Consider the following 24,909-nt stretch of genomic DNA (forward strand, 5'->3'; position numbering starts at 1 on the left):
TCTTACACTTCTGGATCACCTCCTGCAGGTATTCATTCTTACGGTCCTTGGACTCCAGCCCCAGGGCATCCTTCACTGCCAGGTGCAGAGTATGTGCAAGATATCAGATTCCCTGAAAGCCCCTATTGTCTTTTCCCTTAACTATATTTTGACTGTTGTCAAAAGAAACCTGCTTGAAAATTCCTGGCTCTCCAATCTAGCTGCCAACTCTCCAGCATCTCTCTTATGGCTGATAGAATATTCAACGAAGTATGGGCATCATCTATCATCTAGATGTGCAGCAACGACCATCTGCACCCTGATGCTCTGTCCTCACTAGAACGTCTGCCTGCCCCTGCCTCAGCCATGTCCCACCAGTGTACTGACAGGGAGAGTTAAATGTGCATAGCATTCATGGCAGTCCAGATGTCACTGGTGAAATGCATGCTACTCCCCTTTCCTTTAGCAAGCAGCAAATGGATGCAACTATGGCACTAGTAGAACAGGCTGGGGATGAACTTTCTAAATGTGATCCTGGAGGAGACTTTCTAATTCAGTGCTAAGACTTGTAGCAGATCTTAAAACTCACATTATTCACTGTCTGTAGGGGCTGATCATCAAGGGCAATTGTTTCTGTAATGCTCCTTAATATAACTTTTGATACTGCCTGGTTCTTGTCCCAGGACAGTGCTAATGAACACCATCCCATTTTCCCCATGGTGAGTTGACATTTCTGACACATGGCAGATGACTGTTGGTCTACCACCTGATTGCTGGAAAAGGTGAAAGGCATGGACAGCTTGGGGGAACACTTCCCTTTTTAAACCATTTTTCTCTGACTAGAAGAATGCGTCCCTAGGCTGGTACTGCCACCCTTCCCAGATGCTAATGCTAGTGGGTGCTGCTTCTGCAGGTGATTCTGCATTTGTTAGATGCCGCACTTGTTTCCTGCGCTTGATGTCCTTCTTGAAACGTGATTATCCCTGACTTTAAAGTGCCTTCAGATCAAATGTTTCTTCCACAATCCCTTCTCTACATCCTTGAAGGCAGATGCTAGTACTGGAGATAGAAGGTAGACCCTGAGGAACAATGCCAGGGACATCATTCATGGTCTCTACCTGCTCTGACTGCTCTTTATCACCATCCTCAGTTTGCTCTCTTTCTTTTTTTCTCCCAACAATAAATTGGATGCCAGGACACTATTGTATAATTCTTCAAAATTTTCTTCCTCTAATTTCACTTCAATATCTTCTAATCCAGAAATCAAAGCAAGATTCTTCATTTGAATCAGTTGATGAAAATAGTTCATCAGGGGTAGTAAATAAATAAGAGCGTGCTGCTGGTTTTTGCATTACTCTTCTGCTACCCATGCCTTGGATGCCTTTTCCACTGTATTCCTGTGTTCTAAAACAGAAGGGAGAGAAATATCCTCAGCAGTCTGCAGTGGCGCATGCTCTCCAAATTGCAGTTTCTTCTGGATATAGCTACCTTCTGTTATTCTGGCTTTAAAAAAGTCCCGCTTCAACTTAGGTGCAGGACTACTTGTTTTCTCCAACCCTGCCAACATTCCTTTTCCCTCCTCTGCATTCCCCTGACATTATGGAATTGTCACTGCCAATGCCTGAGAGTTTGGATATTACACAGGTTTCTTTCTTTATTAGTAGTATCATAACTGACTGTACAGTACATCCACTTACTATACCACTGGAAGTATGTGTATGTGTGGAGAATTACACATATACACACACAATGCAGTGTCATGCTGTGCTCTGCTAAAACTACAGACACGCTCAATAAAACACTGGCAACCTAGTAAGCATCAGTTTCTGTGCACCACTCATCTTACTAGACTAGTGCTTCCCACCCAGACAGAGAAAGAAAATCACTCAGCACTGTTGCAACTCTCCCCACTCTCTCCACCCTCCCCGAGGGAATAGAAGAATCAACAGCAAAGTGCCAGTTTTGGCACTGCCTGCCTTCTCTGATCACTATCACAACGGGTAAGACCAGCAGCAACCAAAAAAGGTTTTTTTAAGGCTAATTGAAGTTTTGAAAAATCTGAGAAAGTCAAAAAAAAGTGTCCTTCCCAAAGTCTACATAAGAAATGAACAGTGCTTCTCACAGATGCTTAGACTTCAGGTTTCACATCAGTGGATCCAGAGAGCAGTGATAGTCTGAATTAGGAAAATGCTTCACTGTGATATGTTGTCTCTGTGGTATCCTTGTCAGCATATTCTGCCCAGGCTCTGACAAGGCAGTGAGGTCACACATGACTCAAAGGGAAAGGTTGGTTGCTATAACTACTTTCATCTGTTCCCAATTGATTTCTATGGCCCATAAACTTTAATGGTACATAGAAATTAATAGGAAACAAAACAAATGGGATAAATAGGATTTGTTTCATTCATGCAACCCTTCCATTTATTTTGTGGGCCACAAAAGAAACAAGTAAGGTCCCATTTGTTTTGGAATGCCTATTTGTTTTAAAACAAATGCACATTCCTAATCTGTATTACATGAAGGTCTGTTCAAATAAATGTGCTTTCACCTTTTTCCAAAAGGACAGATAATCTGTTTCTCATTGAAGCTCAAGGACTGGGCCAGAGACACAAAAGATTTCTCAGGATTTCTCTAATACGCCCACCCCCCGACACGGCCCCGACACGCCCTTTTTACAAAGCTTACTTAAGCACATCCCGGGGCTGTGCGCGCGCCGGCGGCCTATGCAAAATAGGCGCGCCGGCGTGCAGGGAATTTAAAATCGCCCCTTTGTGTTTTACATTGAACTAATATAGAAGTTGCAGAATATAAAAAAAGGCTAATAAATAAATAAAGACTGCCAGACTTGGAGGCCTATTCAGAACTGCTGCCTAAAGGGAAGCATCAGCTCTGTGCTTCCTGGTTATTATGGAAGTAAAGAGAGAGTTGCATTCAGAGAAGCAGGTACCAGTATAAGTGCCTAAAAGAAAGGCTGCTTGTCTCAGAGTACTTAACTGAGTTCATTTTTTTAGTTTCTAGACTTTATTTTTCTGTACTGTTTTGGTGTACTGATCTTAGTGAATGGTGGGGGGTAGTTGTTTTCTTTTTCGTAATTGGATGACATAAAGGCTTTTATTATTTTGGATACCTACTGTTTAGTATATGGTTTTTTTCAACCATGTCTGGACTGTTTGCAGAAGAGCTCCAGAAGATGGAGAAGGTACAGAGAAGGGCAACCAAATGATAAAGGGGATGGAACAGCTCCCCTATGAGGAAAGACTAAAGGTTAGGGCTGTTCAGCTTGGAGAAGAGACGGCTGAGGGGGGGATGTGATAGAGGTCTTTAAGATCATGAGAGGTCTTGAACGAGTAGATGTGAATCGGTTATTTACACTTTCGAATAATAGAAGGACTCGAGGGCATTCCATGAAGTTAGCAAGTAGCACATTTAAGACTAATCGGAGAAAATTCTTTTTCACGCAACGCACAATTAAGCTCTGGAATTTGTTGCCAGAGGATGTGGTTAGTGCAGTTAATGTAGCTGGGTTCAAAAAAGGTTTGGATAAGTTCTTGGATGAGAAGTTGAAAAGCCGGCGAGCGAGCGGGGAGGCCATCCTCCATCCTCGGGCCCCCGCAAGAAGTTAACAGCAACATGAAAACAAACAAAAAAAAAAAAAGGAAACTAACATCAGGAGGTGAGGGGAAATGGTGAGATGTGTTGACTGAGATGTGTGACATGCCCCCCCCCCCCCCCGACAATCACTGAGAGCTCCATCGGCAGTTGAAAAGCACCTCACCACCAGGCGCTGGCGAGCGGGGAGGCCATCCTCATCCTCGGGCCCCGCAAGAAGTTAACAGCAACATGAAAACAAAAAAAAAAAAAAAGGAAACTAACATCAGGAGGTGAGGGGAAATGGTGAGATGTGTGACCATGCCCCCCCCCCCCTGACGTCACTGAGAGCTCCATCGGCAGTTGAAAAGCTCCTCACCACCAGGCTCCGCGCGCCAAAGGGGCGCGACAAAGGTGTTCTCCCCTTTGTGCGCCCCTTCATGCAATCCTTTGTGCTTCATTTAAAATTCTTTCATTTATTTTTTCTGTTAATTAATTTTTTTTCCAAGTTCTTACCTTATGGCTTGTTAACAATTCTTTATAAATGTTCATTGTATTTGACTATGGAAATATATTTCCTGCTTTTTCTGTTTTATGTAAACCGGTATGATTTGCATTTGATGTAAGAATGTCGGTATATAAAAATTATAAATAAATAAATAAATAAATAAATAAATAAATAAATAAATGCTATTAATTAAGTTACTTAGGGAATGGCCTCTGCTATTACTGGCATCAGTAGCAGGGGATCTTCTTAGTGTTTGGATAATTGCCATTTCTTGTGGCCTGGATTGGCCACTGTTGGAAACAGGATGCTGGGCTTGATGGACCCTTGGTCTGACCCAGCATGGCAATTTCTTATGTTCTTATGTTCTTAAGAGGAAAAGTCCCTAAGGATCTTGAAAGACTGATTCTTTCTCCCCATGCGGGAAGAAGGGAAGAGCCTTGGAAGCATGGGTCCAGTTGGCACAAAACCTCTTCAATGAGCTTCTGTGCCTTGTTGGAAGTCAGAGCAAGGGCTACATGTAGAAAGTGAGCACTTTGGGGTTTCACTTTTTTTTTTTAGCAGCCTTGCCCTTGTTCTGATTTTGTGGCTATCTATAAGGAATATTTGAAAATCCAGAAAAAAAATTTTTAGTTGCTAATATAATTTTTGTGTATTCATAGTGTATTATTTTTCTCTTTGTGACTAAATTAAAAGAAAAGACAATGATAAATGAAACATAGCATATTTACCTACTGAAAGCAACTCTAGATTTCAGAATGATTTTCATTTCCAAGTATAAGCTTCTATGAACATAAGAACATAAGAAATTGTCATGCTGGGTCAGACCAAGAGTCCATCAAGCCCAGCATCCTGTTTCCAACAGAGGCCAAACCAGGCCACAAGAACCTGGCAATTACCCAAACACTAAGAAGATCCCATGCCACTGATGCAATTAATAGCAATGGCTATTCCCTAAGTAAATTTGATTAATAGCCGTTAATGGACTTCTCCTCCAAGAACTTATCCAAACCTTTTTTGAACCCAGCTACACTAACTGCACTAACCACATCCTCTGGCAACAAATTCCAGAGCTTATTGTGCGTGAGTGAAAAAGAATTTTCTCCGATTGGTCTTAAATGTGCTACTTGCTAACTTCATGGAATGCCCCCTAGTCCTTCTATTATTCGAAAGTGTAAATAACCGATTCACATCTACTCGTTCAAGACCTCTCATGATCTTAAAGACCTCTATCTTATCTCCCCTCAGCCGTCTCTTCTCCAAGCTGAAAAGTCCTAACCTCTTCAGCTTTTCCTCATAGGGGAGCTGTTCCATCCCCTTTATCATTTTGGTTGCCCTTCTTTGTACCTTCTCCATCGCAACTTTTGAGATGCCGGCGACCAGAATTGTACACACTATTCCAGGTGCGGTCTCACCATGGAGCGATTATAGAGGCATTATGACATTTTCTGTTTATTACCATTCCCTTCCTAATAATTCCTAACATTCTATTTGCTTTTTTGACTGCTGCAGCACACTGAGCTGACGATTTTAAAGTATTATCCACTATGATGCCTAGATCTTTTCCTGGGTGGTAGCTCCTAATATGGATCCTAACATTGTGTAACTACAGCAAGGGTTATTTTTCCCTATTTGCAAACACCTTGCACTTGTCACATTAAATTTCATCTGCCATTTGGATGCCCAATCTTCCAGTCTTGCAAGGTCCTCCTGTAATTATCACAATCTGCTTGTGATTTAACTACTCTGAATAATTTTGTATCTTCCGCAAAGAACTACTCCGATCTCATGCCTTCACTTTTTTTTTTTCTCCTCATTACTGGAAGCAGATCCTACAAGACTTCTAGGAGTTCTAGCTCATTTGCTCAGCTTACAATTGCCTCTGTGTTGCCTTACATTTGCCCCTGTAATCTGGTGTTTTTATTTTAATGAAATGGCTTTTCTTTCAGGGAACTGGTTCACATGCTTACTCACGTGGCTGAAGCTTTACACAAAGTCATGCTGAAGTTTATACTGGTGATCCCTCAGCTGTGGCACCGGGGTAAGTACAAAAGCCTTATGGCCTAACGGACACACAGCTGATGTTTTTTTTTTCTGCATTTGGTTTCATATCACCAAACAGTAGACCATGCTTTTTCCAGTTATTGATATCTTAATTTTAATCTTCATTTGTGATTTAAAGCAACAGCACTATTAAAAGTATAGTTTAGATAAAGCATTTGAAGTTTAAACTATCATTTAGAGTACTCTTTTTACTCTTGATTTCATTTGGGAAGCGACTGATGTTTAAAAGTAGTAGGATTATGTCCATTAATTTATTTGTTTCTGTCTTGGTCCTAGGTCACCTTATTTCCTTTGACCTGATATATCTATATTTTAATTTGTTAAAATCTACCTCTTTAGATTTTAGATTATAAGAAAAGGTGTGTTACTTTGTTTTCTGTTTTAAGAGTCTCCTTCATTAATTCCACCCTTCAGTTGTTCATGGTACATTCATACTTTGTGGTAGTAAAATGCCATATGAGGTAGGGATGTGAATCGTGTCCAGCGATCGTCTTAAACGATCGATTTCGGCTGGGAGGGGGAGGGAATCGTATTGTTGCCGTTTGGGGGGGTAAAATATCGTGAAAAATCGTTAAAAAATCGTTAAAAAATCGAAAAACCGGCACATTAAAACCCCTCTAAAAACCCACCCCAGACCCTTTAAATTAAATCCCCACCAATAACTTAATATACCTGCGGGGTCCAGCTGGCGGTCCGGAACGGCAGCGGTCCGGAACGGGCCTCCTGCTCTGAATCTTGTCGTCTTCAAGCCTGCCCATTTTCCAAAATGGCGCCGAAAAATGCGGCGGCCATAGACGAAAAAGATTGGACGGCAGGAGGTCCTTCCGGACCCCCCGCTGGACTTTTGGCAAGTCTCGTGGGGGTCAGGAGGCCCCCCACAAGCTGGCCAAAAGTTCCTGGAGGTCCAGCGGGGTCAGGGAGCGATTTCCCGCCGCGAATCGTTTTCGTACGGAAAATGGCGCCGGCAGGAGATCGACTGCAGGAGGTCGTTCAGCGAGGCGCCGGAACCCCTCGCTGAACGACCCTCCTGCAGTCGATCTCCTGCCGGCGCCATTTTCCGTACGAAAATGATTCGCGGCGGGAAGGAGAAATCGCTCCCTGACCCCCACTGGACCTCCAGGAACTTTTGGCCAGCTTGTGGGGGGCCTCCTGACCCCCACGAGACTTGCCAAAAGTCCAGCGGGGTCCGGAAGGACCTCCTGCCATCCATCTTTTTCGTCTATGGCCGCCGCCATTTTTCGGCGCCATTTTGGAAAATGGCGCCGGCTGAAGACGACAAGATTCAGAGCAGGAGCCCGTTCCGGACCGCCGCTGGACCCGCAGGTTATTTAAGTTATTTGGGGGGGGGTTCGGGAGGGTGGGGGATTTAATTTAAAGGGTCGGGGGGGGGGGTTTTTAGGGGGTTTTAGTGTGCCGGCTCACGATTCTAACGATTTATAACGATAAATCGTTAGAATCTGTATTGTATTGTGTTCCATAACGGTTTAAGACGATATTAAAATTATCGGACGATAATTTTAATCGTCCTAAAACGATTCACATCCCTAATATGAGGGGATTTTGCTAACGATCAGCACAACAGTGAGAAAAGAAATTTTAGAACATTAGTTTTTATGCTGAGTAAGTAGCCAGAAATAAAGTTAGAGAAAAAAGTTTTCCTATATAATGATAATAGAATACAAATCTCACAATATGTTTCTTGATAATATCAGCTCCATTAAGATCATATCCTACTCCAAACTTGATATACCACCTGTTCTCAGTGATTGTTCAAAAAAATCTAATTGTAACCAAGGTGCAGATATGAGCTGGTTGTCTGACTTCAAGAATCTAAATTTTGCAGCACATTCTTGCAACTTGGGATTGCAGGGTTTGAACATGCAGTTTTCTGGTGCCATACCAGGGACTTTAGCAGTAAGCTAAAGGAGTCAAATTCTAGCTGGGATGAGAACCGTCTATTGCAGCATAGCAGTTTTATTTCACTCCAACATACCAAAGAATTCATTTTTATACAGTGACTTTTATCACCTAAGAGGATTTGTCAGGATAACTTTAGGAATTACCAGGACATAACCAGAGATTTGAATATTTCTCCACTTCCTGGGTAAATTTTGTCTTGCCAACTTGTTGCTGTCAAGGCCAGGTAATGGTATTTTCCCAACAGGGACAGCTCAGGGCTCCAGAACAGGCCAGGGCAGGGTCTTCTGCCTATCTAGCCACCTTCCCCTTGATTGAGCCTGCAGGTTGTGGTGGCTGGATGGAAATAGCTTGGTGAGCAGGCTATGGTTAGGGCTGACAGAGTTCAAGAAGAGATAAAAGCAGACAATGGTCAGGGCTGGCAGAGTACAGGCAACGTCTAAGATCAGACTGGGTCAGGTTGCAAGAGGCAAAGAAGATGTAGAAGAAGCAAGGCAAACAGGAGCGGTAAGGGCAAGGCTTGGAACACACTGGCAGGAACAAGGTAAATAAATAGGCAGGAATGAGGTAAAAACACACCAGCAGGAACAAGGAAAACAAGGGCAAAACTGGAACAGGGGTAAAAAGGGTACAGACAGGCTAGATGAGCCACCGGGAGGCCTGGAAAAGACAAAAGCAAGTCAGCCAGCCCAGAGACAGGACACGGTCAAGGAATGCACAGACAAGGACAGCCACCTGGAGGCCCAGACAGGGAACAGGAAAGCCATTGAGAGAGCCAGACAGGACAGGAACAAGGCGCTGTACAAGCTTGGCTACCAGGAGACCTAGACAGGAGGGCTGCTGAGAAGCCCACACAGAAACCAGGGAAACAGGCTGGCAAGGAACACAGGAACAAACAAACTAGGCAAGGCAAGAAGGCCTCTAAGGCCGCATGAAAACAAGGCAAGGCGCAAAGTTGGCCAAAGCAAGAAACCAAGGTGACTCGATGCTGAGGTACCAAGCAAGCTGTAAGGGAGGGTTTTATGAGTCTGGCCTTGCTGTGTCATGCAGCCTTCAAGACAGAGTCTAGAGCAGGATTGTGTGTGGCCCTCTGAGGGCCACTGCTGACAGAGAGGGGCCATTTAGCAGCTAATATTGTTATAGATTCCCACACAGAATTCAGCTTGATAGAGGCGTTGGGGGTATTGCTGGAGAAGGATTTCAATTTGTCTGGACATCACTAATATTTAGCACTGCCCAGACAAAGTTATCTGAGTAAGTCTGGTTAGCCAAATATCTGTTCTAAAGTTACCCAGATAATGTAGAGAAAAAAACCTAACCGGCCAGTGATATCCCAAGTCTCTCTCCCTCCCACCACCAAGATAAAGACAAGTACCAGCTAGGGGTTGCACCAATCCCCTCATCCTCTTTAAAAATGTGGGGGTCACATCCCCACCTTCTGTCCCATCCCTGAACTCTCAAGATATCCACCTAGCCCTGCAAGAGGAGCCAGCTCTCATCATTTAATTTTCAATTGTACATTGTACTCTGGGGTGAATAGACTAATCTGTTTTCAGAATTCACAGAACAGGAAAGGTGCTAATCCTTGATTTTTGAATGGGGATTGGTCTATTCCTCCAGAGCATAGTGAATACATAAATATTAAGTGTTAGTGTTACGGTGAGGTGAGCTGGAGTTAAGGAGCATCCCCACAGAAATGGCATAGGGCTTCAGAGCAGGTTGAGCCCTTAGATTCTAGGGGCCAGTAAGACTTTCCTTCTAGAGAACATCATGGTTTGTGCTGGATTCAAACACAGACTGGGAGCTGGATACAGACAGGGCTGGAGGAAAAGCTGGTATTAATGGCAGATAGGAGCTGGATAGAGACAAAGCTGGAGGCTGGCCTGGTATGAGGGCAGACAGGAGCTGGATATAAGCAGGGCTGGAACACGGTAAAGGCTGGGACCAGAGGTAAGGGCAAGGCTTGGGAAGGCATACAAGGGACTGGACTGGGCAGGACCAGACAAGGACTGGACATGGACAGGGCTAGACAAGGACTGGACAGAACAAGCAACAATAAACAGGAAAGCCCAACAGGGCATAAGGCTGGCTAGGCAAACCTAGAAGGCCGAAGGCCACAAGGTAGGGCACTGAGCAAGGCACATAGGCTTGGAAGCCCGCAGAGTAAAGCCAGAAGGCCTGGGAAGGCAAAGCGCAAGGCAGGCAGTCAGGCCTGGAATGCCACAGAGCAAGGCAGGAGGCCAGTGTAGGCCGCAAGACAAGGTAGAAGGCCTGGGTAGGCCATAAAGTAATGTAGGATAACCACGCAAAGATGGCCAGGTCAAGGAGCCAATCCTCAATGAAGAGGTACAGAGGGAATGGACAGACTGGGTTAGGTAGGACTGGAAATGAGATGTCATGTATTTAGCGAGGAGGTAACTTGCGCAGGTCCTAGTCTTCATTTATACACACCTCAATGCTGTTAATGTGGCTAATTGAGGCTTGTTAGCTGTTCTATAATTCAACAAACGCATTTGGAAAAGTTACTGGAGCAGATTATCGCAGTAGCTGGACCTATCCTATTGAACTCTATGCCTGAACAATTGTATACTCTAGCAGATGGAAAAGCTTTCAGGAAAGAACTAAAAATATGGCTTTTTTAATTGGCCTTGGTAATTAGACCTGATTAATACTTGATTTTGCAACTGACTAAAACTTAGTTAGTGTGGTAAAATGCAGGCAATGATATAAGGTATCCATGGGCGGATTGGCCTTTCGGGGCTTTGGGCATGCCCTGGTGGGCTAGTAGGCCCCATCACTTGGTCTTAGTGGCCCATGCCTGCGGAGCCACTCTGTCCAATATCAGCCTGTATCAGACTGTGCTGCTGGCTGCCACTGGAGACCAGGCCGGCAGGGCTAAAGATTGGAGCTGCTCAGCTAGGGGCCGGTGTGTGTGTATGTTTTGAGATCAGGAAGATGCTTGTTGTGTGTTGCATGTATTTGAGATTGGGAGGGTGTGGTGTGTGTGTGTGTGTGTCAGTGTACAATAAACTCAGAAGTCTTTCTGCAATGGCCTTATCTTCCCAAAGTGCCTCTTTAACCCCTCTATCTAAACAGCTCCAACCGACTCTCTCACAGGCTTTCTGCTTTTTTAAAAAATTTTTATTATGAGTTTTTGCATCTATGGCCAACTTTTATTTATTTATTTTATTTAGGAATTTTATATACCATTATTCCAAAAGAAGATCACAATGGTTTACAAAAAAGCAATACTCATATTCTAGATCTATATTCATAATCTAGGTCTTTAGATCAACAAATACATGTTCTAGGTCAACATAACATCAGATACAAGTTATTCAGAGGTCAGGACAGTAGTTTGTAATATGTAAGTTCCATTTCAGTGATCTTCATGTGTTAGTCAATCCAGATAAAAACATTCCAAAATGATCGGAATAACTCAAAGGATAAAAATCCATGCACTAAACAGACACTGAGAAAAACAGAGAAGCAATGGCGGAAATGCCCATCGGCATTTCCGCCATTGCTATGCAGAATCTCTAGGAAAATACAGATCTCTTCTAACAAAATACCATGCATAAATCAATATAGCTAAAAAGGAATACTATGCTAAACAGATCCACAGTATGATATTTAATTCCAAATTACTCTTCGAAACAGTCAAAAATCTATTTAAAAACCCATCTTCCTCAATCACGAGAAACTATTACTTTTCAAGGAATTCGTGCAACGAATAAGCCACTTCTTTGTTAGATAGAATCAGTAGATTAAAAACCCAATTCCTTGCCTACCAATAAAAGAAACTGAAGAAAAACATGAGCAAGCAAAATGGGACACATTCCACATAGTAACTAAACTCGAAATTAACCAAATCATTACAAGAATTAAGGGGGTTATTTTCTAAAGCTATTGCACGTTTGCACTACCAGTGCAAGTGTGCGATAACTAGAAAGCTTAGCACATGCTTGCGAAAGCAACATTGGGGCAGATTCGGCCCCGGAAGAGGAAGAGTCGGGGTGGCACCGGGGCCGACTCTGCAAACCCAGCGCGGACAGCGAAACGGTAAGCTTCCGTTTCACTGCCTATTTCGTGCCGAATAAGTACACCTTTCATGGTGTACTTATTCGGCACAACGCCGGCAGCAGTTGCACCGCGGAGGTGCGATCGCTGCCAGCTAGCGCAGGACCGCCCCCCTCCCCCCCGCTTCGCCCCCCGTTACCACCGGGATTCACTATGCCTTGCGGCATTAGTGAATCCAGGCCTAAGCTTGTTATGCACCTGCTAGACCCAATCCCAGCAAGTTCCCTGAAAATGGTACACAATGTAATTACCCTGGCAATCACTGCCATAATCAACTACTCGCTATTGGATGGATTGGTCCCTGCAAAGGCAAAACAAGCATTGATAAACCAATCCCAAAAAATAAAACTGGCAGAATTGACGATTGGGACAACTATCGACCCATATCAAACCTGCCATTTATCACAAAGGTCCTAGAAAAATCAGGTTATCTCAACTAGAAAACAACCTTGAAGACAATAATATTCTATATTCAAACCAATTCAGCTTCAGAAAAATATTGATCTGCAGAAACCTTACACATTTCTTTCATGGAGCCAGTACTACAAGTGTTTGAGAACGACTAATCTTATATACTGGCACTAATTGATTTAATAGCAGCCTTTGGCTCTGTGGACCATATACTGCTAGGTAATCAAGTGAGAAAAATTGGAATAGACAGAAATGTTCTCTTGGTTCTCTTCCTTCTTAGCAGAAAGGACAATCCAAGTCAAACTAGACAATCACACACCTGATACCTTCCCAGTCGATACTGATGTCTCTCAAGGTTCAACACTTTCAGCAACACTATTCAACATATACATGCTGCCTCCATGTAGATTACTAGTGGAACTAGGAATCAACTTCTTATATGCAGACGATACACAGTACTTACCGATTCTCTTCAACCACCAGCAAATTGATTATTTCCTCTCGCTGGATTGTAGGTTACTGAGCTCTTACAGAGGGGATACAAGGGAGAGCAGCACCACTCCCACCACCACAATTCACATCCTCTCGTCTTTGACTTTGGATTTTGTTCCTCGGAGCCAGAAACCTCTGATTTTCTGGAACCTAACTCCCCGACCCTTTCTCCTCTTCCTCAATCTCATAGCTTCCTTCCCTTTCTATTGTTTTCCCATCCCAGGTTTCTGATCTCTACACCCCTACTTCAACCTTCCTTATCTCCTATCTTTGTTCCTCTCTCCTTCTCCTTTGCTCTCCCCATTCTCAGTCATCTCATCTTCTTCTCACCCCTCTTCTCCTTCTCCTTTCCTCATCCCTGTGATTTACTCCCTGTACCAATATTTGAGATTACTTTTTCTCACCCATTAAATGGAAAATAAATTATACAGACGCAAGTAAGGTTTATTATGTAATATAAGAGATGGAAATGTTTGTCAGTATACGTCATAGTTTTCAAATTTTTCTCATACAATCTGCCCCTAAACTGCTGCAGGAAACTTGGGGCTGTGCCTCAGAACTATTCCCTTTTATCCAATATCACCAGGGGTGTGGAGTTTGGTGCCACAACATCATGAGTGCCTAGAGGTAGCAAAATTCTAAATATGTCACTGCTTCATGGGACACTGTTCCACAACATAAGCCATGATGGGGATGGTATCTCAGTGCTGGTTTATTAATAGATAAGGTGAAAACATAAACATTCCCTGATTTATGATGTACTGAAGGTACAAATCAATCAGGTAACTTCAATCAAGGTTGCAAACATTCACGATTAGGGAAAAGCTTAAATCCAGTCTACTATTTAGTCGAGGTCATTTTCCACAATAATTCCTCTTCAGGGACATTCACAGTAACTACTTGAGAAACATTTGCTTACAGGATTAACACAGAATTTCAATACTTTCATATCGCATAACATCAGTATACCCAGGGAAAATAGCTCACGAGTCTTCCTTTGGGATCTCACACCCATAATATGTGATCCGGCCTCCTAGCCATCTAAATGCTAGGAGCTTTCCAGGTGTCTCAGCATCCCTCCTGAATCCCCTGGGGACCAGAGTCCTCAGAAGCAGTGCCATACACCTGAATAAAGTAATCTGAGCCTGTGACTTCATTCTCCTTACACCAACTCCAAACTGAGCAGATCCTGGTAAATGGCCAGCTGCAACACTTTACCCTAACATATATCTTCATGGTGTCAGCTTCCTGTCTCCTAACCCTGAGAAGAAAGAAAGAAGAGGTTTGTTGGCAATCTATAAACTGTGAATAACACATGGGTGTCACCAGTTTTTTTTTTAACTTATAAATGAGAATTGTTATTTACTCTTTCGGATAGTATAAAGACTAAGGGGCACTCCATGAAGTTAGCAAGTTAGCAAGTGGCGCATTCAAAACAAATTATTTTTCACTCAACACAAAATTAGGCTCTGGAATTTGTTGCCAGAGGATGTGGTCAAGGCAACTAGTGTAACTGGATTTAAAAGGGGTTGGATAGGTTCCTGGAGGAGAAGTCCATAAACTGCTATTAATCAATAGGGAATAGCCACTAGAGATGTGAATCGGAATCAGAATCGGTTCCGATTCCGGTTCTGATTCACATCATGAAATTTTTTACGTGCAGTCTGATCGGTTTTTTTTTATCGGCTGCACCCGAGCCGATAAACAAAAAACCCACCCGACCCTTTAAAACAGATCCCTTAGCTTTCCCCCACCCCCCCAACTCCCCCCCCCCCCCCCCCAAAAAAAACTTTTTAAAAGTACCTGGTGGTCCAGTCGGGGTCCCGGGAGCGATCTCCCGCTCTCGGGCCATCAGCTGCCACTAATAAAAATGGCGCCGATGGCCCTTTGCCCTTACCCTATGACAGGGTATCCGTGCCATTGGCCGGCCCCTGTCACATGGTAGGAGTAATGGACGGCTGGCGCCATCTTTTTCCCGCCTGCCCCCAAAACAATAAGAGAACCCCACGAACAATTTCATGGGGTTTTCCTATCGGTTTCGGGGAGCCCCCGATTTCTGATGACTTTGAAAATATCGTATGTTATTTTCAATCATCAGAAAAATGATTCACATCCCTAGCCACTGCTTGTTGCCAGCTTTAGTAACATGGAATCTATTTAATGTTTGGGTACTTGCCAGGTACTTGTGCCTTGGATTGGCCACTGTTGGAAACAGGATACTGGGCTTGATGGAACCTTGGTCTGACCCAATATGTTCCTTTGTGCCTCTCAGCCTAGTTGTGGTGATCTGGCTGTCAGGGTGTTCACATGATACAGTAGATTTGATTACATGGAAACTAAGACCCAAGTGAATTTGCATATTTCTGTTTCCCCTGAAAATCAGACTGGTTTGTATTTAATTTGTGGGGCTTTAAGACCAAGTTGTGATCCCCTGAGCAGAATCTTCATATTACATGGGAAAGGTTTAGAAAAAGTGAACTTTAATAATAACGTTCAGGCATTTTTTGACTAAAGTAGTTAAAGGTGGTGAGTAGTCGAGAGATGGAAAGCAAAGCCTGAGCTAAGATGGCTTGCTTTCAGGTTTGAAATTTCTTGCACAGGAAAATAATCTTTTGGTTACAGGCAGGCTTGAGATATGTCTGGTTGCAGTAAACAGAATAACCTGACAGAAGCAGAAAAAGAACATGAGCAGCAACAAGATCAAATCAAAACCATGCAGCCAGCAATTTGTCATAATATGTTTCCTCCTCTTTTCTAGTAAATAATTTCTGACTGGTTCAATTACTTGATAAATATTTGAAGAGACTATGAATGCCTGTTCTGCATTATTTATTCAGAAGTGCTAGTCACATGGTACACCATGGTGTGATTCTAACATGATTGCAAATTGCTAGCCACATGGCAGTACACCAGAGTGCGATTCTGACGTGCTTGGAAGACAATTAAGACCTTTTAGAAGAATTGTACAACAAAGTGACTCCCTGTCCTGCTTTTATCTCTTGCTTAGTTGGGCATTATGTTGTGCCAACATATTTTCAAAGTTTAAAGCCTGGTTTATAACAGTTGTTTGTTTAACTAGCTTAGACTCCATGTTGATGCAGTCATCGAAAGATATAGCTATCCAGCTAACTTAACTGGGATATTCAGGGGTGCGGCAGCCCCGCTCAGTATACCCAGCTATCTTAAAGATAGCCGGCTAAGTATATCCAGCTAACTTTAGGACAGCCCTACAGCATGACCAGAGTTAGCCACAGTTATCCATCTAACTGGCTTTTGAATATCGACCTCGATGTGTGTATACTGGGTGATTTAGTTTGACATATGTGGGTTGATATGAGAGCACAAGGAATAAGAGGAAAGAAAGAAAGTCAAAGAATGTTTTTGTTTCATTTTTCTGTTTTGTTAGACTGCATTTTTGCATAAGAAGATACTGTTACAATAATATATTATAGGTTCATTGTCATTGTGCTAAGATTGCACAGTATTCAATTTCCAAGAAAATCCTAATTCCTTAAAATGAAGCTCAAATAATTGTATCTCTCCAGCACTTGCAGGTTCTGAGCTTTAACCCACAATTCAATATGTTCTGCAAGCTGAAGAATCCAAGCTGTAAAACGTTTGTTGCCCTTCACCAAGCTGCCATTAAAGTGCCGTCTAGAATAGTGATATATTCCCATTTGCCCTTCTCATTCTCTTTCCTCAGTGGTGTCAATAGTTTGGAATTGTTAAAGGATAGTGGCAGCTGATGAGAATTTGTGAGCATAGTTGAAAGTGCATCTTAGTGTTTACTGCAGATCCACAGGGTTAATAAAGATCTTAGGCTGCATGGGTACAAAAGGAGTCAGGTGCCACCTCCTTAGGATGTATTGTGTAGAAAATGCTCAACAGGACAGGGCTTCCCAAACTGTGAGGCAGGACCCCAAATGGTGTAACAAAAGCTTCAGCTGGGGTCACAAGTGCACCAAAACGCAGCGGTCTTCAGGTACCAAAAGCAGCATCATTAGTAGTGAAAGAATACAAGGCCTGTGAGCGCTCATGGGCCTTATAGTGGCCCCACCCTTGTCCTGCATGAGGAGGGATGGGGCTGCTGTAGAGCCTGTGAGCTTGCATTGGCTCTCAGGCCTTGTGCTGATTTTCATTACCAATGATGCTGCCACTTGCATGTTACGGATGTGAACCTTTGGACTGTGGAATGGTTGACACAGCCTAGCAGGCGAACCTGCTTGACCCACACAAACAGTTGGTGGACTCACTCGTTTTGGCACTAGAGCTGGAGCTTCACCTGTACCAGCCCCTTTCCCTGCAGGTTGAGCCCTTGAGTTCCAGGGGCCGGCAGGGCTTAGGCAAAAGTCCTGTAAGGAGCGAAGTCAGGGTACAGGCCAAGGTTAGGGCTGGCAGCGAGGGACAGGGTCCAGGTGCAAGCCGAGGTTGGGACAAGCAGTGAGAATCAGTATCCGGATCTAGGCCAAGGTCAGGGCAGGCAGCAAGAATCAGTATTCTGGTCCACGCCAAGGTCAGGGCAGGCAGAAGTTCAAAGAGAAGTTGGTGTCCATAGCAGAGGTTAGTACCAGGTGGCAGGCAAGAGTGATCAGGTCCGAAACAGAGGTCAGTACTAGGAGGCAGGCAAGAGAGTGATCAGGTCTGAAGCAGAAGTCAGAACTGGGAGTCAGGCAGAGAAGACAGACAGGACAAGACTAGGTACACAAGCAGGACAACCAAGGCAGGGCAGGACAAGGCAACAAAGAGGCAAGGCATAAGAACACAAGTAGCAACACGCTCTGCAAGGCAGGTGAAGATTTCTCCAATTTCTCCTCGCTCAATATTGAACTTGCCCAAGAGAAATATGTTGTCCCTTTCATCAGTGTTATAGCTGGTGGGGTTTAGAATACCCTCTTGTGAACAGGACAATACCATGAGGCAGGGGCTGGATCTGTCTTCTTCCTAGCCAGCCCCCTCCCCTGCAGGTCGAGTCCTTAGGTTCTGGGGCCAGTAGGACTTGAATACAACCACTGAACATGACAGTGAAGGCTGGGTTTGTCTTCTGTCAACCCAGCCCCCTTCCCTGCAGGTTGGGTCCTTGGGTTCTGAGGGTCAGTAGAACTTAGCTGGAACAGGCAAGGCTGGACTGGAGGCTGAGACAAGGCCGGACTGCAGACAAGGGCAAGAGACAAGGGATGGATATGAAGGCATACAGGGCTACAGGCAAGGGCTGGATACAAGGGCCGGACCAAGCCAGGACAAGACAAGGACTGGACAACACAGATAACAAAAAAGGCCCGAAGGCCACAGGGCTAGGCAAGGCAGAGAGTGTGAACAAGAAGGCCCTAAGGCAAGGCAAGAAGGCCCTTGGGCCACAGAAAGAAGAACAGAGGTCAGGGCAAAGAGCCAAGAGTAACTCAATTAACCAGCAAGAAGGTTCTAGCAAGGCAAGTCTAAATAGAGCTGGAGCTGGGTGTGGAACAAACAGGGAGCCTGGCAAGTGCTGGAAGCCAGGCATGCTGAACACTCCTAGTGGAGAGAGAAGGCTGTACCACAGACTGAGTCAGGTTGGACACTGGCTCTGGTGGCTGAGAGTAATGTTTGTTAGAGACCTTTGTGGGCGAGGAGGTGTCATAGCACGAGGCAGCAGGAAGGACAAGGCTGTGTAGCAGGTGAAATCCTAACAATCAGTCTGCCCTCTTTTCTCTTCAGTTGCATCCAACTTTGACCTGGGAAATTGTTGCCTCTGACTCTGGCTCAGGCAGATGTTTAGATAAAAAGTTTAGATAAAAGTTATTTTTACATTGTTTACCTGTTATCTTATACAGTTTGCTGCTCTCGCTTGCCAGCCTCGACTTTTTATCTTCCTCTTCTCTGTAGTCCCATCCCCAGTACCCGTTTGATGTATTTTCTACCTGCAGCTCTGATGTAAACCGTTATGATGTAACCACTAATACCGGTATAAAAAAAAGCTTTAAATAAATAAAATAAAGGTCTATTTAAAGAGAGGGATCAGATGCAGGAGGGGTTTGTGGGTTTGATCAGTTGGAGAGGGATTGGCTGTAGAGAGTGAGAGACGGGGAATAAAACAAGATTGACTGGAGGAAGTAAGAGAGGAGCTGGGAGTGACAGGGGATCATCTGGAGGATGTGAGACGGGTTGGAGAAAAGGTGAGAAGGAGGGGATGATGGGATCAGTTGAGGATTATAAGAAAGGTTTGACGGGATGAGAAAAAGGCTGAATAGGGTGAGAAAGAGAGGGTTGGCTGGGTGGTGAGAAGAGCTGGGAGATGTAAGAGGGGATCAGCTGGAGGGATAGTGGTTAAAAGTGGAAGTCCTCTGGAGGGGTAGATGTTAGAGCGGATCAGCTGGAATGCAAGAAAGGTTAAAAGGAGTGAATGCTGGGAGGGGAACAGTACCTTTGCTAATTCTGTTTTGGATATCCTCTGGGGTCATATACATTTTTTAAGGGCTAAAATGGGGTTACGTTTGCTAAATGTTTGGAAAGCTCTTCTTGTGATATGTACTGTAAAAGAGCACTGGGTAGCACATTTGTGCTTTTCTGTAGTAGCATACAGAGCCTTTGATGTGTAGCGTGTGCTCAGGATATTACTGGGAGGCAGGAGTAGGCAACTCAGAATGTACCCATTTTCTGACATAAAGTAACACAAAACAGGGAGGATAACTTTCAAACATGCCTGTGTTAACACTTATATGCATGTATAGGTGCGCATGCGCTCATGCTCATGTATTTTATATCATGCGTGCAAATGCACGCACACTATATAAAATACACTTAACTCTACTCAACATGTTTGTGTATCCAAAAGAAATGCGGCATGTATTTTCAACATAACTAGATAAGTAGTGTTTTATCACTTATTTGACGATATTTAGCTGGATAAGTAGAGGTTTTTATGGCTAACTAGCAACAAATCCACCACTTACCCGGAGAAGTCAAAATTTATTCGGATAAGAAGCTCAAATCTCCTATCCTTGCATATTTTGTGCTCCTAATTTTAATTATTTGCACGTAGAGATTTAACTTGCGTAAATCATCAAAATTTGTAACATGCGTGCGTGAAGGAAATGACCAGTTTTACCAATTAGGCCACTAGTTTGCTCAGTCTATCTCTAGGTCATCAAGACCCTCTTGGATCTTCAGCCTAAATTCCCCCCAGTTTACCCTGACCCTTCACTCAGTCAGTATTTGGCTATAAAGAATATTATTCTCACTTATGCCTGATAATTAGCAGGTATAAATATGCACAGATTACATACATACGCACATCGCTTTGGTAGGTTATTAAATAGCAGCTTATATGCATAAATATTGACCCCACCCAGGAATGCCCCTGATCCGCCCCTTTTTTACATTAGCAAATGTATTCCCACACCATTACTTGCACGCATATGTTTGAGGTTTATAAAATAGCATTTATGTGAATATGCGCTATTTACGTGCCCATATGCTAATTGTTATGGGCCGAATTTTAAAAGGTGCACGCAGGTGTAGATTTGTTCGCACAATCCGGCGCGAACACATCTACACCCGATTTTATAACATGTGTGCACTGCTGCCAGCCCGCGATCCCGGGCATAGCAGCAAATGGCCGCTGTGCCTGGAGGCTCTGGCCACGCCCTGGACTGCCCACGCCCCGCCCCTTTTTGCAAGCCCCGGGACATACGTGCGTCCCGGGGCTTGTGCGCGCTGCCGAGCCTATGCAAAATAGGCTCGGCGCGCGCAGGGTTTTTTTTTTAAGGGTTATGCGCGTAACTTTGTAAATCTACCCCTATGTGCGCAACTCTGAAAATTCACCTTTTACAGTTTACTGTTGGTCCATTGGAGCACCCAATACTCATGCAGAGGCTTCCGAAAAAGGTTTAATGTGATTCTATTTAGAAATACTATCAAGATCAGTAGAGTCAAAAGTCTAAAATAATTGAGCCTTTAACTTTATTTTATTCTTTCATGAGAGCTGCATTCCCTGTGCAGTACAGCAAGATGAATACTTTTGCAGCGGGTAACAATTTTACAGCTAGATCATTGTTTTTGAAATTCTTTTTGTCTTCCCTGTAATTTCCATGAACCCCTGGGGACAGTTCTTGTTGAAATAGTGTCATAAATGGCCTTACACTGAATTGGAGCCAATTGCTTCATGCAGTGTGTGATGTGATGTGATTTTGGACATCACTGAAATGAGCTAATTAGAATGAGGGCATATGTGGATGTGACCACTACATCGCAGAAAAGATATAGCAGAATTAGAAAAGGTACAGAAAATGGTTACCAAAATGATAAAGGGGATGGAACAATTCCCCTATGAGGAAAGGCTAAAGAGGTTAGGATTCTTCAGCTTGAAGAAGAAACAGCTGAGGGAAAATATGATCGAGGTCTTTAAATAATGAGTGGAATGGAACGAGTAAACATTAATCAGTTGTTTACTCTTTTGAAAAGTACAAAGACCAGGGGCCACACAATAAAGTTACTAAGTAATATTTGTTAACTCAACGCATAATTAAGCTCTGGGATTCTTTGCCAGAGGATGTGGTGAAAGCTATTAGTATAACTGTGTTTAAAAAGGTTTTGGATAAGTTCTTGGAGGAAAAGTCCATTAACCCGCATTAAGGCAGAGTTGCAGAAATCCACTGCTTATTCTTGGGAGAAGCAGCTTGGAATCTTTCTTCTCCTTGGGATCCTGCCAAGTACTTCTGACCTGGATAGGCCACTGTTGGAAACAGGATACTGGGCTTGATGGACTTTTGGTCTGACCCATTATGGCAAGTCTTATGTATTCTATTTATTTATTTATCGCCCTTTCCAGATTTAATACATCGCTCAGAGCGATTTACAAAAATAACATATAATACAATAAACATATAACACTAAAACTGAAAAATAGAACATTACAAAAAAACACATTTAAAACAATGATCCTCTTGCATTGTATACTAATCAGTTGTTTATACTTCAATGCAGCCCAATAAATGAGGTTTTAATATCCTCTCTTCATTAACCATGTTTTTACCCCCTTCCGGAATTTCATCAATTCATTTTCTTCCCTTAACACTACTGGTAATTCATTCCAGAATTTCGGGACCACAGAATAAACGGCTTGATTTTGCAGGGGCTTCTACTCCTAAACGTTAAACAATTTCCAATCTTACTTAATAGTAATTTACAGACTAGAAACGTTGCTGCTCTCATATACATAGGGACGGTAACTTTCAAATGGGCACGCTGGCGCACGTATACTCATGCGCTGGCGCAAGCCCAGTGATGAGGATAATTTTATAACATAATTGCACATACTTGCATGTGTTATAAAATAGCCTTTGCGCGCGTATGTGTCACAGCCATATAAAGCTGAGTATGAGGTACGCAAGTGGGGAAATTTTATACTGGGCGTGCATCCATCAGTTCGCCCAGTCTGGAGCTAGGTCCTCCAAGCCCACCTGGTTCTTTAGCCTGCGTGCCCCCCCCCCCTGTTATTCCAGACCCGTTAAACCACCCAGAAATGCCTGCTTTTTGTTTTTTTGGGGTTTTTTTTACTTACATCTATTCTATAGCAGAAGTAAAATTACGTGGCACTGGACCGGGGCACATAAGTACTTGCGTACACTTAGCTCTGCCCCAGAATGTCCATGCCCCACCCACACCACGCCCCTTTTTCTCAGATGCAAGATGTGTACCCATCCCCCTCATTTTATAAAATTGAGTGAACATGTGCACATGCTACATTCGCGCTCATCTCCCAATTTTGGCGCGCATGTCTCTCTTAAAATTCACCTCGTAATTTACATCACTTTTCAAAGTGAATGTATGGACATGTCCTTGCTTTCAAAATTCTCCAAATTTACCTGCAAACAATTACACGTTGTCAGGGCCAGTTGGTCTTGAGGGTTGCCTGGTTTAGGGCTGGTATCCTGTATCTGAATGTAATCCACTTTGATCTTGGTGAAATGTGGAATATAAATTAGATAATAAAATAAAATAAATAAAAGCAGACTGGCTCAGATAAAGCTGTCTTTCAACTGCAGACAGCTGGGTGTGTGGCCCTGCCCTTAAGGATTCAGATCGCTCCTTGGGGGAAGGGATTCTGAGACACCTGGAAAGTGTGTCCCGTTTAGATAGCTCGGAAGCCAAAGTACAGTTTGGGATCCTGGAGGAATATCCAGTAGCTCTTCTGCTTATGTGCGTGCATTTTATATTGTGGTGTTATGTCTGGAAGCTTTTCTGCCATGTTGTGTCATGTCTCCTGCTGTATATGCATTTTGTCTATCAAGAAAAAATACTCTGAACTGACCCAAACTGAATACCTGGACTGGATTTAAGCTTTACTCAAACCGCAAGTTACCTATTTGTGTTAACTGCCGTGCATAAGTCAGGAAATGCAGTTTTGTCACTGTTAATATTCCAGTATTGAGACACAACCATGTGGGTGCGCTGCAGAGGCCCCAGCCTGACATAGCTGCTATTGTGTGTGTGTGTGGACATTTTTTGAGAAAATGTATGTGCAAAAATATGTGGGTCAATGGAAACCCCCTCCTACCTCTGCCCTGGGAAGCCTCCGTTCAAACCGGGTAAACTCACGCATAAACAGGACATTTGCACATAGGTTGTACTAACATATTAGGCAGGTAATTTTATAACAAGTTATCTCCGCAGGTACAGCAGTGTTTTCTCCATCAAATCACCTTTGAAAATGACCTCCTGTGTGACAGATGAGATGTCAAAACAAGACCCTGACTACTCTGCGTACATTAAAGATGTCAGAACTCTTTTCACATGAGTGAATATATTAGTACCAGCGTCATGGTCATATGCTGAAATCCCTCCTTTAGAGAGAAGTACAGAAGGAAGAATGGCCGGTGGCTGTAGGGGTTTATTAAAGCTTGTTTTCTTGTGGCTCAGCTCCAGGACAGCTGGACAGCTCCTGGGACAGACACGCAGAGCTTCATGGTCAAAGGCTTTGGGAGTTCCCCAGCCAAAAACCGAGAGCTGAATATTTCCCTCAACTCTCTGGCTAAATGTTATCTGGGTAACTCATTACCTGCAGAAAATGTAACTGTCTAAATAGACGGCGATGGACATGTTCCATGGGCATGCTTAAACTGTATTCATCTAGCGCTGATATCCGGCACTAGCCAGATAAAGCTATTTGGCTTCTCCTAGACAGTAAAATAGTTGTCCTAAAGTTAGCCAGATAAATTTAACAAAACAACAAAAACACATATGGGCAGAGAGTAACTGACCCCTTCTCCCTTCTGCCCTCATGATAAAAAATTGGCCCCCTTCCCCCTGCCCCCCCCCCAATTTACAAAAAGGTAGAACTGAGTTCTGAATAGGGATTGGTCCCTCTACTGACAGCTGGTAGTGAAGGGACCAATTATTGGTTTATTCATTGAGTGAAGTGAATAAATGAATATTAAGTGCTTATGTAGCTGACAGCTGCCCTGGAACTTAGCATTCTGCCCTGTGAGAGGAGGCGGAGCCTTTCCTCCTCCCTCTGGGCTTCTGGAATGTTTTTTAGTTTGGTGGTGGGGACATGTTTTAGATTGGGAGGACTGGTACTGTTTGGCCTGCACAACCTTTACTGAAATATCTTAGGGGTGGGTAGAAGTTGGGAGGTGGGGCTCGACCCAGCTACATTTTTTTTTGAATAATTCTGGGAGCAGTAGGAAAGGGGGTTCGGGATGCTGCTGGTCCATACTTTTTTTTTTTTCTAATATTCAAAACCCCAGCGAGCAGCAAAATTACGTAGGTAACTTTATTCATAATTATTCAACAGCACTTTTACTCTAAGTGCTGCCGAATATTAGACTGCAGTTACCTAGATAAGTTTAGCCAGATAACTTCTCTGCTTCCTGAATATTGATCTCACTGATGCTCAC

At 43.5% G+C, this 24,909-nt stretch overlaps 1 protein-coding gene across 1 annotated transcript in view; it reads left to right on the forward strand.

Moving 5' to 3' along the window:
- The window catches only part of CHID1 (chitinase domain containing 1), a 780,048-nt gene that overhangs the window by 221,060 nt on the left and 534,079 nt on the right, over positions 1-24,909 (forward strand). Inside the window, exon 8 of the mRNA XM_029582484.1 lies at positions 6,022-6,102. Within this exon, the coding sequence (XP_029438344.1) occupies positions 6,022-6,102 (81 nt within the window). The remainder of the gene's footprint in view (positions 1-6,021; positions 6,103-24,909) is intronic.

Source organism: Rhinatrema bivittatum, chromosome 17 (assembly GCF_901001135.1).
Source record: "Rhinatrema bivittatum chromosome 17, aRhiBiv1.1, whole genome shotgun sequence".
Lineage (NCBI taxonomy): Eukaryota > Metazoa > Chordata > Amphibia > Gymnophiona > Rhinatrematidae > Rhinatrema > Rhinatrema bivittatum.